Source organism: Hippoglossus stenolepis, chromosome 7, assembly GCF_022539355.2.
Source record: "Hippoglossus stenolepis isolate QCI-W04-F060 chromosome 7, HSTE1.2, whole genome shotgun sequence".
NCBI lineage: Eukaryota > Metazoa > Chordata > Actinopteri > Pleuronectiformes > Pleuronectidae > Hippoglossus > Hippoglossus stenolepis.
Genome location: NC_061489.1, coordinates 24,382,676 through 24,398,232, shown reverse-complemented (window position 1 = coordinate 24,398,232; position 15,557 = coordinate 24,382,676). Strand labels below are relative to the sequence as shown.

Below are 15,557 nucleotides of genomic sequence, written 5' to 3'. Positions count from 1 at the left end.
TCGGGGTCGACAACAACCTGCATTTGAATGCTGTCTGGGAGATCCGGGGCCAATCCACAAACCAGGTGCAGTTTAACAAGCGCAGCGGAGGGAGGCAGTTTCTGTGGCTGTTACAACACTGCACCTCCGTTTGCTCGCCACTGACGGCAACCACGTCATAATAATAATTATTATTACGACTTCATTGGTATTATTTATTATGACGTGGAACAAGCCCCTGGAGCAATTAAACAAAAAAAGAGAGTCAAATATGGTTTTACGCAAAGGTTGAATTCATTTTTTTTAAAAAAGCTCTTAAATGAACGAATGAACAAATAAAAAGTCTCCAAATAGATGCGAGAACTTTCACATCCACGTCAGACAACAACTTTTAAATCCTCGTCCAAACTTTCTTTTGAGCTCCTCTCTCTCTCTCTTCTCGTTGCTCTGCGCAGCGCTTTGCCCACCGAGAGGAGCAAACCCTCTCCGGGCTGATGGTCTCTGCACGATTACCCTATCAGGTGCAAACCGCTGACATGTTTCCACCCACCAACAACAAAAAAGCCTCTCTGTGCCCAAATCTCAAGTCACAGACGCACAAACACCACTGACAGGCACTGCTGCGCCATCACCAGCAGCACCCCCTCAAAAAGCCTCTCCAGGGATCCGCTGCTGCTGCTGAGATTTCCGCACAGAAACACCACTTTTTCTTTAAAATGCTTGGATACGTCTGTTTGTCCACTTTTTAGCGACTTGTTTCTGGTGGAAGGGCGTTTCTTTTTTTTTTATTTATCCACACCGCATTTACTTCTTTTTTTTTGTATTTACCCTCCCGTAGCACTTGGCGTAGAATAAAAATGACCCGTGCAAGGTGTGTGCGTCCCCCGCAGGTACGGACGGAGCCGAGGGGCTTGTGATCTCCGGAGCTGCGGGTTTGGAGGATTGCGGCACAGCTCGATAGGTGCGCGCAAAACCCGGAGGATATTTCTTTGGACGCAGGGTTTCTTTTTTTTTTGTTTTTCTTTTGGAGAGGTCGAACTCTGAATCCTCTGCGCGCTTGGCACCGACACACGGACACGGATTCCGAGGAGCGGAGGAGAACACAAAAAAAATAATCTTCTGGATAATTCCAACCCAACAAGGAAGCACCTAATGTTGCACTCCGTGACTCTGCTCCTGCACGCCGGCGATCTATCCTTACACTGGGATTCAATCTGCTACTTACCCCCGGAGCTTTGTGCGTAAAGGACGCGCAAGGGGAGCGAACGCGAGCGAGAGGGGGGCGATTTCGCCAACCTTCGCCGGGGCCCTAAATCTGTGGAAGCAGGTGTATTTCAGGTGTATTTCTGCGAGTCAAGATGTCTCTGCTGCCTTCGAGGTTCATATACCTGTAAGTGTCCCACGTCTGCGCCCTTTCTTTGCGCATAAAAACATACATTCTTACCAATAGAAGTCGCCAAAAGCCTCATATTTGCGCATTGCTGTCATTCAGGTAGGCTGCGTTTATACTTCATGTAATTGCCTGTGTGATTCACTCCCCTCCTCCCTTCTCTCCTCTTCTCTCTCCACTTAGGTGTTTACATATTCTGGTTCTCTATTTCCAGCTACAGGTATGTTTACTCCTTGGTTTTACTCCCTTTTTGTGCATGTGAGTGTTTTTTTACGTGTGTCACTGTGCAGCTTTGTGCTCATGACGGGTGACGGTTGTGTTCAGGGTCTCTAAAATATTAAACCACGTGCTTTAATTCAATTAATAAATAGTAATAAGCGCTAATAAGGCATTTTGTTATTCAGAAATAGGCCCATGATGTGTTAGACCGAACATAAATGGGAAAATAAACATTAACAAAAGTACAAAAGACTTATTGGAGATGTCGATAATCAATAATGTAGAAATGAACAATGTGGAAAAGTACCAAACGTGCATGTTAAAAATAATCTGTACTGAAAAATGTTCGAGCTCTCAGCCTTAATATCACAGAGGCGCTGCAGCGACAAGAAAAAAGGAGAAAGTGCAATCCCGGGATTTCTCCGGTGTGCGGATCAATAAAGTTTTATCTTATCTTAATTAAATCCCATTAATAGATATCACTGCGGACAATAAATAAGTCTTAAGTGAGGAAACTAATCTGAGACGCATCACTTGTTCCTGAATTAATCTTCATCCGAATCAGACAATCTGGAAAAAACACAAATTAAAAACCTGTTTGTTTTCAATCTGGACTTCGAGCAGCAGCTTCGGTTTTTTTGTGAAACTGATATTTTCATCCTGGAGGTTTAAAGACTCAGGTTTATTATTTTATTTTCATCAGTAAAATTTCCTATGAGACGTAGTGCGCGCGCTCCTGCGCCCTTAAAAGCTGATTATTGGGATGACGTGTCCGCGCACAATGCACGTGCTGGTTATTTTTAAATAATTCCGCAGCAGCCTCGTTATGATGTGAGAAACGAGAGAGAGAAGAAGAGGAGGCATCATCTCTCATCCTCCTCTTCCTCAAACAAACCAGTCATTTGTATTGTGTGTTTAACAGGTTACAAAAAAGATTTATAATTTTTAACAGAAACCACTGGATGGCTACAGATTTGACCTTTTGGGGACAGATATAATTTTATCTGTTGCATATTTCTATTTTCCTTTTGTTTCACGTTCACCTTCTCCTGCAGGAACCATCAGCTCAGCAGATAAAACAGTAATAACCAAAGCATTTTTCACATTTTAACGACATTATTCATCAATCGATTAAATTCTATTTGAATAGCTCATATTCACAAATCAGGATGAACAAGGTGACACCTCCTCGGCCCTTAATCCTCTCAGGAATCAGAACAAACTACCACAACTAAACTTTGAACAGGGGAGAAAAAAGCAAAACATTAAACCCCCCCCCCTCCCCAAAAAAAACTCCAGAAAGTGGAACGTGCAATGTTACGTAAGTGTGTTTGCTCTGATTATTCCAAAAGAGCTGGCATAGACAAAGCTATAATGTCGACTGACCACTGCAAACACGTAAGACAGGATGCAGCTCATGCAGAACGAGGCCCAACACACACACACACACACACACACACACACACACACACACACACACACACACGAGGTGGGGAGATAAATGATAGCCCCTGTTTTTATTCTGTTTTTTATATGTGAGATCTGGATGTTTACTGTGCAGTCAGATTGGAGATAAAGGCAAAAGAAATGAAAATGTGGCTCCCCCGAGTAGTTTCACCTCTAATCACCAGAGTAAAAACAATGACGGAATGGCCCTTTATCTCCATGTCATGCCTCTGTGATTGTACGAGGAAATTAACCGCGAATGGAAGTTAGCTTCAGCCAACGTGCGTGTCTCTTCCTTATTTGTGTGTTTGTCTAACCCCGTCTGTCTGTGTGTGTGTGAGACGGAGATAAGGGAAAAAAAGTGCATCTCAGATGGAAGCGTCCTCGGTGGAGATGGGCTCCAGACGTTTTGAACTTTCAAACATATCCGTTTTCGTGCTATCTCTTTGAAGAGAAGGAGACGGCGTGATAAAAAAAACCCTGGGTTGCCAGTGTTTCACCTCCACCATGTGCTTAGGCTTGTCTCTCCCTCCACGCGAGAGGCAACAGTCTGCCGAGCGCACTTTAATGTTTGTTTAGAGATGGGGGGGAGATCTGGGGATAAATCCCTCAGCAGCCCGGCCGAGGCCGCGTTGTGTTGTGTGTTTGAGGCTCATTCTGAGGGAGACTTGACGACACGATGACGCCGATGTTTGGCTTTTCTTCGTCAATGGACGCGTCTTGTTTGGAGTAAACACGACCTAATTTTCAATCAGCCCGGGTTCATTGGGCTTTTTATTTAGAAGTAACATCTTTGGTTTTGCATCAGATGTTTTTGTCACCCGTCCGTCAGGCAGCTGGACTCGTGCTATGACGTCTTTGAATAATGAGTCACGTTGGTTTAGTCCTTGTTTGCTGAGCAGTCCTGGCTCGAAGCTGCTCACGCTGACGGCTCCGTGCTGAAAGGGAACATGCAGACTCTGGAGATCAGCAAACAAGGATTAAATATGTCGTACAAGTGCGTTGGACGTGACAGATTCTTGTCTAGACTTTGCTCTGAAGTATCAGTCCTCATATTTGAATTTGTCTCATCATGCAGTAAAAGTTTAAATCTTCCAGGTTGAGTCCTGGTCCAAGGTGACAACAGGACTCCTGGTTGTCGTGGTCGTGCGTTTGTTTCATGTTAATGGAGTAAATGTTTCCTATCTAGAAAACATTGAGATCGTATCTTAAATTCAACCAATCTCCACCAAATTGGCCAAACTCATAGTTTTCAATCCCTTAAATATGCCATATCACCCAGATCTACGAACTATTCCCTGAGAAACCAGTGAAAATGGAACCGATCTAGATCATGTCCGATCTTCTATAACTCCAGAAAGTTTCTTGTAAATCCAGGATGCAGTTTTTGCGTAATCCTGCTGTCGGACAAACAGCTAGCAAAATTTAAAACCACTACCTCAATAGAAAAGGAAATTATAACGAGCGAAACACGTAATCTACTGCTCACAAGACATGTTGGTCATAAAAATGCAGTAGGTCGTGGGTTTTTTTTTGTCCGGTCTCTCATTTTCCAACCTGTTGTGTGTCCAAAGTAACACAATAGGTGTGTTTCCTATAAAGCCAAGATACAGCAGCCGTGTCCCAGTTCAGGGGCCGGACTCTCTGAGGTCCACGAGCTGAGACAAATTTATCGTACATTTGAGGGACGAGTCTTTTTCACGAGTCGATGCTTGAACACACCTTTAGTATCTGTGAGGAAAACCATCTATCACCTGGTTTTCGAGGATCTGCCCTCAGATTTGTGCAAAAGTTTATTTTTCCTTTCCTTTATTTTGACTTTAAGGTTCGTTCTAACCGCCGCCACAATTTCCCATCGTGTTTGCTACATGTCATTAATTTACCCGGGTTAGAATAACAAGGACTCAGGGTATGTAATGTGTATATAATTAGCCACCTGAGAACAGCCACATAAAAACCCATTACTGTGCAATTACCACACCATACAGCTGGGGAAATGGGATCTTGGCGTGAACTGAGATTCCAGGGCTCCTGAAAGTATACGTTTCCTCTCGCCGCTCCACATGTCGGGGGGGGGGACACGGTTGCTTTTTCTGACACGCCAACGATTTCCGCGAGTCTTCAGAACAAATCCGACGTGACTCGTAAACGTTAGACGAGTGAATTCTAAAAGTCTGAACGATAGGATTTGATAAAAAATCGCTGGTGGGTGAGTGTTTTTGTGGCTCAAGGTGCCTCTTGCCATCTCAGTCTTCCGCCTGCTGCATTTCCTAATTTATGGACGCTGCGTCGCCTGCAGGCAGATATTTGTTTGATGATAGTGCAACAGGTCTGGGAGCTTCAGGTGTATAATTGCTAGTGGCTCGCTCGCTTGTGGAAATGGAGTACAGGTTTCTCAGCACCGCCCCGGGCTCGCACTGCTCCCTCGGTGCAAAACCAACAGAGTACGGCTCCACTGCACTTGTTCTGTGGGATTTACAGTTTAAACGCTGACTTCGTTAACGCGTCTTATAGGAGCTTTGAAATGCAACGTATATAAAAATGTGCAAAGAAAACACTAAAATGCCACAGTCACAGTTTCCAGGTTGTTATCTCCAAGTTTTCTTTAAGCCCCCGAAGCACAATTTTTTTTTTGACAAAGTCCATAAAACAACAGACGCACATTACAATCAACACCTGTGTCATGACCACCTCTCGCTGTCTCTCCTCCATTCCCTGTCTCTCTCTCTCTCTCTCTCTCTCTCTCTCCTCCCTCCCTCCCCCCCTCCCTCTTCCTCCTGTCTCACGCCACTCTTGCAGGAATCCCAGCAGAGCACTGCGGATTTCAGGTTTTACATCGAGAACCACACGAGGAACCCGGACGACCTGAGCCGGAAGCAGGTCCGGATCTACCAGCTGTACAGCAGGACCACGGGGAAGCACGTGCAGATCCTGGGAAAGAAAGTCAATGCCAACGGAGATGATGGGGGCAAGTATGGTATGGGAGAACTCCTGTGCATCTCACCCGACACTTTAGCCGCAGTCCGTAAATAAATAAAAAGACGAGACACCATCACCGTGTACGAGTGTTGGTGCGTCTTTAGTTTATTCTCACTCCTTCAGAGGTGTTGTTTTCTATCGGGAAACAGTGGATGTGGAAGTTTGAACGCCACCAACTCCTGTTTGGGATGCATGTGAAGATGTTATAGACCAGCGATGTGAATTTTTGTTGGTTTCTGAGTTTCCGGTCATGTTTTAAGGCCACGTGTGACACAATCCTTTCATATTACTCAACTTTATATGTTGAAAAAATAGCAAATCGGGGACATTTTACAATAAATAGTCCTTGTAAGCACAAAACCAAGAGAACCACAGTGCCATCTATCACTGAGAAATTACCCTGTCAACTTGTAAATGTTAAGCATAAAGACGACTAATCACTAAAATTTTATACGTCTGTCAACTTTAAGTATATCCTCTTTTCTTTCTGTGCGGACTTGTTTCGCCGTTTCGGATCAAAAACAAAAACCCCGGCACACGAGGAAATTGATGGTCACCGACGTGGCCTTTGATGCAGAGGCACAACAACACGAGGCCAGAGCGACTGGAGTCGTCCTCTCCTGCAGATATTTAGCTCACAACAGCTGACTCACTCTGAAATTGCTGGTCTCGAACGCCTCTGAGTGAGTGAGTTCAGTCGCAGATGCGGCGAGGCGAAGTTTCCTCACTGCTTGTTAGAGCTTGAGTGGAAGCAGATCCAATTTTTTCCCATGAGGCCTTGCCAATTCTACCCTCCGCCCCGTCGTCCCCTCCTCCTCCTCCTCCTCCTCCTCCTCCTCCTCCTCCTCCACCTCCTCCCCATCCAGCTGCAGTACCTGGCACCTGTGAACTCCTTTGCACTCACTAATAATAACGCTCAGGGAAGACGCTCTCCTCGCTCTAATCCACTCTCAGTCGCTGCGGCTCCGTGAAGACAGAGCCACAACCCACCGCATGGGAGATATATCACCTCAGGTCCATAGCTGTGCGGCTAAAGTGTGGGGGGGGGGGGCACAGTGATTCTTCTTCTCCGAGCGGCTTATTCATTATTTGGAAGAGACAAGAACGATCCCTTTCCAGGACGATCTGTCGTAAGCGATGCCCCGTCGTCCACTTAGAGCAGATGCTTGGTCACAGCAAAAGGCTTTTAAAGTGATAAAGGTTGCGATCGGGAATTAAAGCACGTCTCGGACGGGTGACCCCCACTCTGAGGTCGACAGATGCCCCGCGGCCGCACATCGATCGTGTTGCAGCGATGCAGGAGAACGGAAAACATCGCTCAGAAGGAGAAGCGATGAAGCTGCGCGTGCTGCATAACTCACAGATAGGCTGCAGTGCGCATTAAAGCGATATGACGCACGTCAATTATCCTGTTTTCTCATTAATGCACTTTTATGTACCAGCTACAGCCTCCTGTGGAGTATATAAAATACCCATAATGCCCAAAGCTAATGTACACAACATGTGACCTTTCCCAGACTCACATGTAGCCTCAGCATTGTGTTCTCGTTACCGCAGGACGAGCCGCTGAGATTCCTTCACTCAGACGACCTCCCAGAGATGAAAGAGCTCAACAGCGCGGCTCCCATTCAAATCCCATTCATTTCATCTATAGAGGCTTTTTAACAACCATAATATCTTAACCATCCCAGGTAGATTTACCACAAACGACAACAATGTTCCTATAGAAGCCACAAGTCTGCGATGTCCTTTCACCTTCCCACAATCCTCAGGTGCACTTGTGACGTCCCTGATTGGTGGAGCTTGTCATGTCGGCTACAATCAGATTTGGCGATTTCTCGAGTCCAAAGGGATGAAAATCACTTTAAAGAAGTTAAATTCAAGAAGAAACGCGCTGGAATCATTCGCAGTGGTTGATGGGAAACGTAGTTCCTTCCCTCTTGAAATAATTATATTGTGTCTTTACCTTTTCTCCAATATATTTATTGCTCAGAATAAAACGTAGGATTAAACGGTTTTAAAAGATTTGCTTCCATTCTAAATGCTAAAGATGTGTGGTGTTTGTACACTGACACATTTTTAAGGTGGTGGATTATTACGGTTCTGAAAGAGCTCACGCTGTAAATAAAAAGTACCACATCTCTTTCCCTTTGTGAAGTAAACGCCGCTTGTCAGTGGTATCGATGACGGTGCGATTTCCCCTCAGTGTTTGTGCTTCACTGGAACCACGACTCAAGCGTTTTAATTAAGTTTACTGAAGCCCGGCCGCTGCCAGACTTTTCATTTGCGACGATCGAACCGTCGCTGGTTTTGCTCTGAGAGGACGGGCGGGCGGGGGGGGTTGGCCGGGGTCACGCACAAAGGACGGCTTACAGCAGGAGGGAAATATTGTTTTATCTGATGTTCTGGGTCGAGGCTTCATACCTGAGGTTGAGTTTGCACAAACCCCACTCGCCAGCGTGACGTCAGACGGCCCCTGATCTGACTTGCAGACCAGAAATATCTTTTTAGAGCATCGTTCACGTAATGTGCAAACCAGATCTGTTTCCATCGTAGGGATCCCAAGAAAAAAAAACGTTTCCACTGAAACGCACTTCGAAAAAAATACCCAGAGACAAAGAAATAACTTCTACCTTTCCCCCGGTTTCATTTCTGCGACAGGTTTCCCTTCTTCCCCCTCCCCCACCCCCCCCCCCGCCCCCCCAAAAGGTTGGATTTTAGGCTGGAGGGGGGAGGAGAGGAGTTACTTCTGCCCCCGAGCCCGTCCCGTCCCCTCCGTCTATTCTTCCCCCTTCTCCCTTGAGCGCTACTGAATGGCCCTGTGTGTTAAACAAATGGATCATCTTAACTTTTTGATTGAGTGAGCACAGACTAAAGGGAACTTGAAACCTAATCCTGAGGGGCACATAACCGCTCCACAAATGTTTGGCAGATCTCTTTGCTGGTCGAGGGGCGAGCACAGACAAAGGTGACCTCGCAGGGGTTAAAGTTTGGGCTGGGGAGGATTGAAAAGTAAAAAAAGAGCCGCCGGGATACGTCTTCAGAGCGGATTATTGCCGCGTCTGGATGAAAATGATGATGGCGTTGTTGATTCGCTGCTTGTATGATAATATTTAAAGGATTGTTTAAGGGGGAATGACACTTAAATACACCTTTAAAAGTTTTGCTCTGGAGAACCCATGATTCAACGTTTCCTGTTGATGTTTTGTTAGAAAACATCGTAGTTTCTGTCCGTTGGTGATTTACGATGATTGAAATTAATTATTTCCTGTAATCTGTCATGCAACTAAAAGGGGATTTCATCTCTCTAGTGCAGCTAATATTGATGTTTGACTGCTGGAAACTGACACTTTATCTAAGAAATCTTCACCTAATATCCCTAAACTGTAAACCTTTTTCACCGGTGCACAATGTATTGTGAGTTTAAGCTCTTTGATTTTAAATACTTCAGTTTGCACCGATCATTTACAGGACTGGAAATTCATTTAAAGCATTTTTAAGTCCTGACTATCTCGGGAATTTCTCCCAGGATTGTAAATTAATCTGAAGGCCTTGAAGTGTCGGCCCTAAGTGGTAAAAACATACCGGTGACGTTTGATGAACTATATTCGTGTGCGTGAAAAGATTTATCCATTTTTACTGACTCGCCTGTTTCCTCTTTTCTTCCAGCGCTCCTCGTGGTCGAGACAGAAACATTCGGGAGCCACATTCGAATAAAAGGAAAGGAGAGCGAACACTACATCTGCATGAACGAGAAAGGCAAAATAGTAGGAAGGGTGAGTATCGATTTGCACCTCGAGAACGCCGCACAACACCGACAGTGACAAGACAAGATTTTTTTTTTTTAAGCGAGCTCTTAATCCAGACTGGATCCCGCCTCAGATCTGCTTTCTCCTGCTGTTCTCGTACACCCTAACAAAACCCCTTTGATAACTCTCAGCCATTCTTCCATTACGTAATCGCCCTACTCCTTTGACACTCGATCAGTCAATTACGGACTGCAATCACCACAATGCATTGAGAGACTAATGGTCACTTAGGAGGAATGCCATTGCAATTATATCACTTAGTCACACCAGGTGGCCACGAGCGCAGGACGACTGCGTGTGACTCCGCGGACGACCGCGCCGATATGGAAAAGAAGTTAATATTCGAGAAAAAACGCAGTCGGAGCTACACACGCGATTGTGTTGCGTTAATGACTCAAGCTGTCAGCGTCGCCGCGGCCGCAGCGAGTCGCACGCACGCTTTCACTCTCTCATCGTGGTCGTCCGTTAGAAACGTGCGTTCCGAGTTTTTGAGTTGCAGGGGCCTCATTTTGTTTAAAACATGTTCTCTGGCTTCCTCCTTTAAAACGCTGTAGGATTGTGTTTTTAAAAAAAAAAGGATAAATCAACTTTTAAATTATTGGTTTGTTCTTTGGTTTTCAACTTGTTGTCACGGAGATGTTGAGAGAATCAATTCAGCTTTTTACCAAAATGACCTAGTTTTGAGAATCCTTTTCCAATAAAAACCCTCTTTTCTGTTTACATTTCCTACTGAAACCACGAGGGTCTCGATAAGCAGTTGACAGCGACATGAAGCCCGAATAAAGAACCTTATTTTCAGAGATTTAGACTTGAATGACAGCAGCTATGAGCTGTTTTCAGGAGTGAACTCTAGAAACTCCTGGAAAAAGCATACAGGACGTGACGTTACAGCACAGAGACACAGGCATCGGCCCCTTATCACCCAAAACTAAAGTCGTATCTCATCGTCTTTCCAAGCTGAGATCTTCGTCGGCATCTTCTATATGTACGGCTCCTTTCACCACGAGATATACATTTTTCTGTTTTGCACCCGCCTTGTGTTAGAAACATCATCAATACGCCGATTCGCTCACGTTGAACCTTCTGGGAAACTGGTTTTGCTTCATCCTCGCATCAAGTTTTGTGGAAATGTGTTCGGTAGTTTTTGAGTAATCCTGCTTTAATAACCTACAACAAAACAAACAAACAAACAAACACTCGTGTAGGGGTGAAAACATAACCTCCTTCGTGGAGGAAACAACAGGTGAACTTTCTATGTTGCAATAAAACACGATTTATTCACCTTTTAACTACAGTGACCGTATTTTTCTGTCTTTTAACAACTTCCTCAAAGCTCCATCATGCTGAGCGACAGAAATAAGCCAGAAAAACCAGAGCATTCATTCTCCACGTTAATGATTAATCAATGTGCTGTTTTTCTCTCCTTCCCCCTCGCAGCCCGACGGGAGGAAGCAGGAGTGCGTCTTTGTCGAGGAATTCCTGGAGAACAACTACACGGCGCTCGTGTCGGCCAAGTACAAAGGGTGGTACCTCGGCTTCAACCGGAAGGGGCGGCCCAAGAAAGGCTCGCGGACCACGCAGCGGCAGCAGGAAGTCCACTTCATGAAGCGCCAGCCGAAGGGCCGGGCGGACCTGCAGGAGGAGTTTCGTTTCACCACAGTAACTAAGCGGACACGAAGGGCTCGGCGGTTAAAAACAAACCCCAAGAGGAACTGATGGGGGGACAGCACTAATTTTCCTCGGGCGGGGTGAGGGTGGGGTTGCAGGGTGGGGCAGGGGTGGGCGGGTACACAGGGAGGGGCGGGTGTGTGGGAGGGGAGGGGGTTCTTTAACTGAAAAAATCTCAAGCTTCTTCACTTCTGTTAAAGAAAGACGGACAGAAAGAACAAAACAAAACAAAAAACACACAAAAAAAAAAAAAGTCAAAGATGTTTTATTTTTGTATTTCAGGACGACTGAATATTTCCTAACTCTTGGATTCTTTCTGGGTTTGATGTCATTGTGCTAACGTGTCTGTCATGTTATTTATACTGGACAAACTAAAGGACTGCTGGGAGAGCTCCTGTCGTCCTCGGCCACGTCTCAGCTTCTCCTTTTTTTTGACAATGGGGACCGAAGCAGGAGCTGACGCAACGTTATAAAAATCAGCCAACTAGAGATTTATTGGAATACCTGTCGGGGGTTTTTTTTTGTTTGTGTTGCCCCTGACAACGCGGATCCCATACTTTCCACTGGAATCAGACACCATGGAGATGAAACGGGAGGAGAGAGAGAGAGAGAGAGCGGTGGCAGCCGCAGGTGACACTGGGCCGCCGGGATAACTGTGTAGCTTTTAGTGCAATATTTTACAGGTCTCTCTCTTTCTCTTGCTCCCCCTCCCCTTTTTTTTGTGTGTGTTGTTTTTCCACCGTATGTCTCTCAACCTCAGCTTCACTTCACGGCTCCTGGAATGCGCCGGAGCCTCTTGAGTGCCGTGTGCGATCACCACGACATTTCCGTGCAGCAGCCTGTGATGCGGCTAAAACGTGACAAGCTTTGACTAGTCGGGCATCGGTCTTGTTCAAATAAGAAAGGAAGCGCTGATTCATAAAGTAGACAAAGTGTTCCAGCTCCATCAGAGTTGGGAGACGGGTGTTAATCCCCGTCGTCTCCCCCCCCCCTCGGACTCGCTCTTCATCGCGTGCATTGACGTTCGCTCTAGAAAAAAAGGATTCTTTTGAGTGTTTGCTCGCTTGGTGGGGAGGGGGTTGGCGATGAAGACTTCCTCTACCTCCTTCGTCTTTAAGTTTATCTCTAACCTACTGTCTGCGTTCAGTTAATCTCAAGAAAACCTCTCCGACGACGACGCTGACCTTGAACTTGGGCTCTTTTTTCTTTTTTTTTACTGTGAGCTCATCTTCGCTCTCACTGGATGGAAGCCTCAGAGACGCTTTTCAGGATCCACACGCAGGAAGGACGCCGCAGCTCGTCCGACCCTCATCGCTCCACACGCATCCACACGGCGATCGAGACTTTCCCCGTACACACACCCAGATGTTTCGTCCAGGATTCAGGGGAAACGTTCTGAGCAGCACGGTGGTGGAGTCTGAAAACCTAAAGGGAAAAAAGTCTGTGCTCCAAACTCTGGCCTCTCCTCACCTGTAGTGTGTATCCACCTGTCTGCCGGCGGGTTTCTTTTTTTTTGTATGAGTTGCTACTAACAACATGACACATTTATGATTCTTGTTTTTTTTTAAAACAAATGTAAGCAAAAATAATTTTATGACTATTATTAAGATATTTATTGCCTCCCTTTGTAAATAAAATGTGATGAGTTTTATTTGGCCTCTGTTAATAAAATGAGGACTATATTTTAAAGAAAAAAGGATCCAATTCCATGTCTTTCTTGCCTTTATGTCCCGGGTCAGACACGTTAACGATGCTGAAAATCACGCCGCCTAGAAGAGAAATGCTGCAGGTAGCGATCGGGTTCAACATAGCGTACATTCCCTTCCCTGCATTCTGCCAAGTTATGCATTTTTGTTTACAAACCTTAAGTGTGAGGACTGCTCTTAAGGTCAGTTGTTTTAAAAAAAAAAAAAATTGAGAAAGTTCTGTTGCAACATCTCAGAAAGGCTTTTTATATCTCCGGAGAGAAAGGGCAGCGGGTTCACATCTGGTGTCTTTCACCTCATTTTATAAATCAAAATACACACGTGTGTGTGTGTTGGGGTTGGGGGTGTAGTAAGTGACGCGGCATCAATAACGCAACAAAAGTAAACTTGTGTTATTCATCGGGAGCAGACGACGACGACTCGAGCGGAGAGACAATTCCCTTTGTCTTTTTTCTTTTCCCCGTCGAGCACTTTGATGTGTAAACGCTCGCAGGCCAGTAAACACAGAATATTGTCGACATTTTTTCCATCTTTTAAAAGCGCCGGAGGAATGTGGAGTAGCATGTCTTATAATGCTGAGCGCTGGAATGATGTTTACAGCAACCGTCAGGCTGAAAGATGGCGGCTTTGAGGGAGAACCAAAAAATACTTTTGTTTAAATTCCTCGCAATGCTATCTAGTCACCCTCCACCCCCTCCTCTTCACTTGACTGTTACCTCCAGCAGATCCAGAAGTCCCCCCCCCCCGCTCCGTCATGGGATTTGGGACGTCTGGCCCTGCTTTTAAAAAGTGGAAACATGGCGCTTGATGTGTGACCCAGTGATTCGCCATTAACACAATAGATCAGCGCTGAAGATCCTGTCTGTCGGGGAGGGAAAAGGTGGGGGGTGGGGGCACTGAGACACTGATGTGACTTGTGAGATTTCTGTGTTTAATGTTCCTTCATCTTGTCTTCGTCTCTTTCAACTGCTTCGTGTCTCCTCTGTGTGAGGACGGCATTATTCAGAGAGGGGGCAAAATAACTGTCTTTACTCCAGTAGAAGTACAGTTACTTGTGTTAAAGTACTGATTCAACTTCTTTACTCAAGTAAAAATATATAAGTTTTGTATTAAAGGTCCAGTGTGTAAGATTTAGGTGGAAATTGAATATAAAATAATCCTAGTGAAGTTTTTACTTGTGTGTTTCGTCTAAATTGTACGAGTTGTGGTTTTCTTTACTCTAGAATGGACCATTTATATTTAAATACTTTATATGTAAATACTTTATATTTACATCAGGAGTGGGTCCTCTCCACAGAGGCCGCCATGTTTTTTACAGTCGTCCAAACTGGACAAACTAAATATCTTTTTAAGTTTTTATGACGACTGAAGGTTTCCACAGGTTCTCTTTCATGTTTGGAAAGAGGAGGGTGAGGTGAGGGGTGTTCAGCTGCAACATGACACTTCACCACTAGGTGTCACTTAATTCTACACACTGAAACTTTAAGTATAAAAATAAAAACTTCCCCTATAAAGGTCATTTCGACCGGTTTATCTGTGTTCAGGTGAGGGGCGGAGCAGCAGGATGTAAAGTATTTATTCCGAGATCCACAGGTTTTTGTTTACAGCAAATCGATGCCAGTGTTGTGCTTTTATTTTTGCGAGTTATAAACGTCATCAACTCGCTCGCGGTGAATCGTGCGGAGGATCTCCTGCTGTGTTCTCACAGGCTTCCTCTTCCTCTCGTCTGTTTCATGTTGATACGTCTTTTACACCGAGTTGCGTTTATTGTGCGTGATCTGCACCGATGGACACACAACAAGGAATCATCTCTAATGCAATTTAAAAGTTTAAAAAAATGAAAGGAATAGATTCATATAGTTGTGTTAAAATTTAGGCCAATAAAAGTAAAAAGTTAGTAAATATTCAAGAAAAGCCTGAAAAAACAGCAAAAATAACAAAGTATTTGTACTTCGTTACTTCCCAGCAACTACTCAAGATTAAAATAATTTAAATTGCACCTTATGAAAAGTACTTTGTTCTTTTTAAGTTGTTAAAGTTTCGTCTTGTGCGTCACTGTCGGCAGATATTTGTCGTTGACTGGATGTTAAAATCCACCTTGTACATGGTCAAGGAATTTAATCAATGCAACTTTCGAAACCCTCCAAATTCTATTTATGAGAGCGAGAGGCTTTTCTCTTTTTCTTTTTTTTTTCCCATCCGCATACTTCAGACCTGACCAAGCACAGCCGAACTGCATCTGGGTATATTGACATTTAAACGAGCGCCGATGGTTTCCAACGTGTCGACCGATTCGCAATAAGCAGACGACATTTTTGCATAAGCCTCCCGCCAGGCTTTTCTCTGACTCAACCTTTGATC

General features: G+C 44.9%; 1 protein-coding gene across 2 annotated transcripts; it reads left to right on the top strand.

The window, feature by feature from the left end:
- The first annotated feature begins 479 nt into the window (after positions 1-479).
- On the top strand, positions 480-11,546 carry fgf24 (fibroblast growth factor 24). 2 transcript variants are annotated; one of them, XM_035160541.2, is made up of 5 exons: positions 480-1,369; positions 1,553-1,589; positions 5,834-6,002; positions 9,683-9,789; positions 11,260-11,546. In XM_035160541.2, the coding sequence occupies exons 1-5, from the start codon at positions 1,338-1,340 to the stop codon at positions 11,536-11,538; spliced, it is 624 nt and encodes a 207-aa protein (XP_035016432.1). In that variant the 5' UTR covers positions 480-1,337; the 3' UTR covers positions 11,539-11,546. The 2 variants fall into 2 exon arrangements, with proteins under 2 accessions (XP_035016432.1, XP_035016431.1); XM_035160540.2 differs by having other exon boundaries at positions 487-1,369; positions 5,834-6,011.
- The last annotated feature ends 4,011 nt before the right edge of the window (positions 11,547-15,557 follow it).

Excerpts from the sequence above, each read along its gene's own strand:
- fgf24 (XM_035160540.2), top strand. The coding sequence starts at position 1,338 with ATGTCTCTGCTGCCTTCGAGGTTCATATACCT. Across the intron at positions 1,370-1,552 it reads CCTTCGAGGTTCATATACCT|GTGTTTACATATTCTGGTTC; the intron begins GTAAGTGTCCCA and ends CTCTCCACTTAG. Across the intron at positions 6,012-9,682 it reads AGATGATGGGGGCAAGTATG|CGCTCCTCGTGGTCGAGACA; the intron begins GTATGGGAGAAC and ends CTTTTCTTCCAG.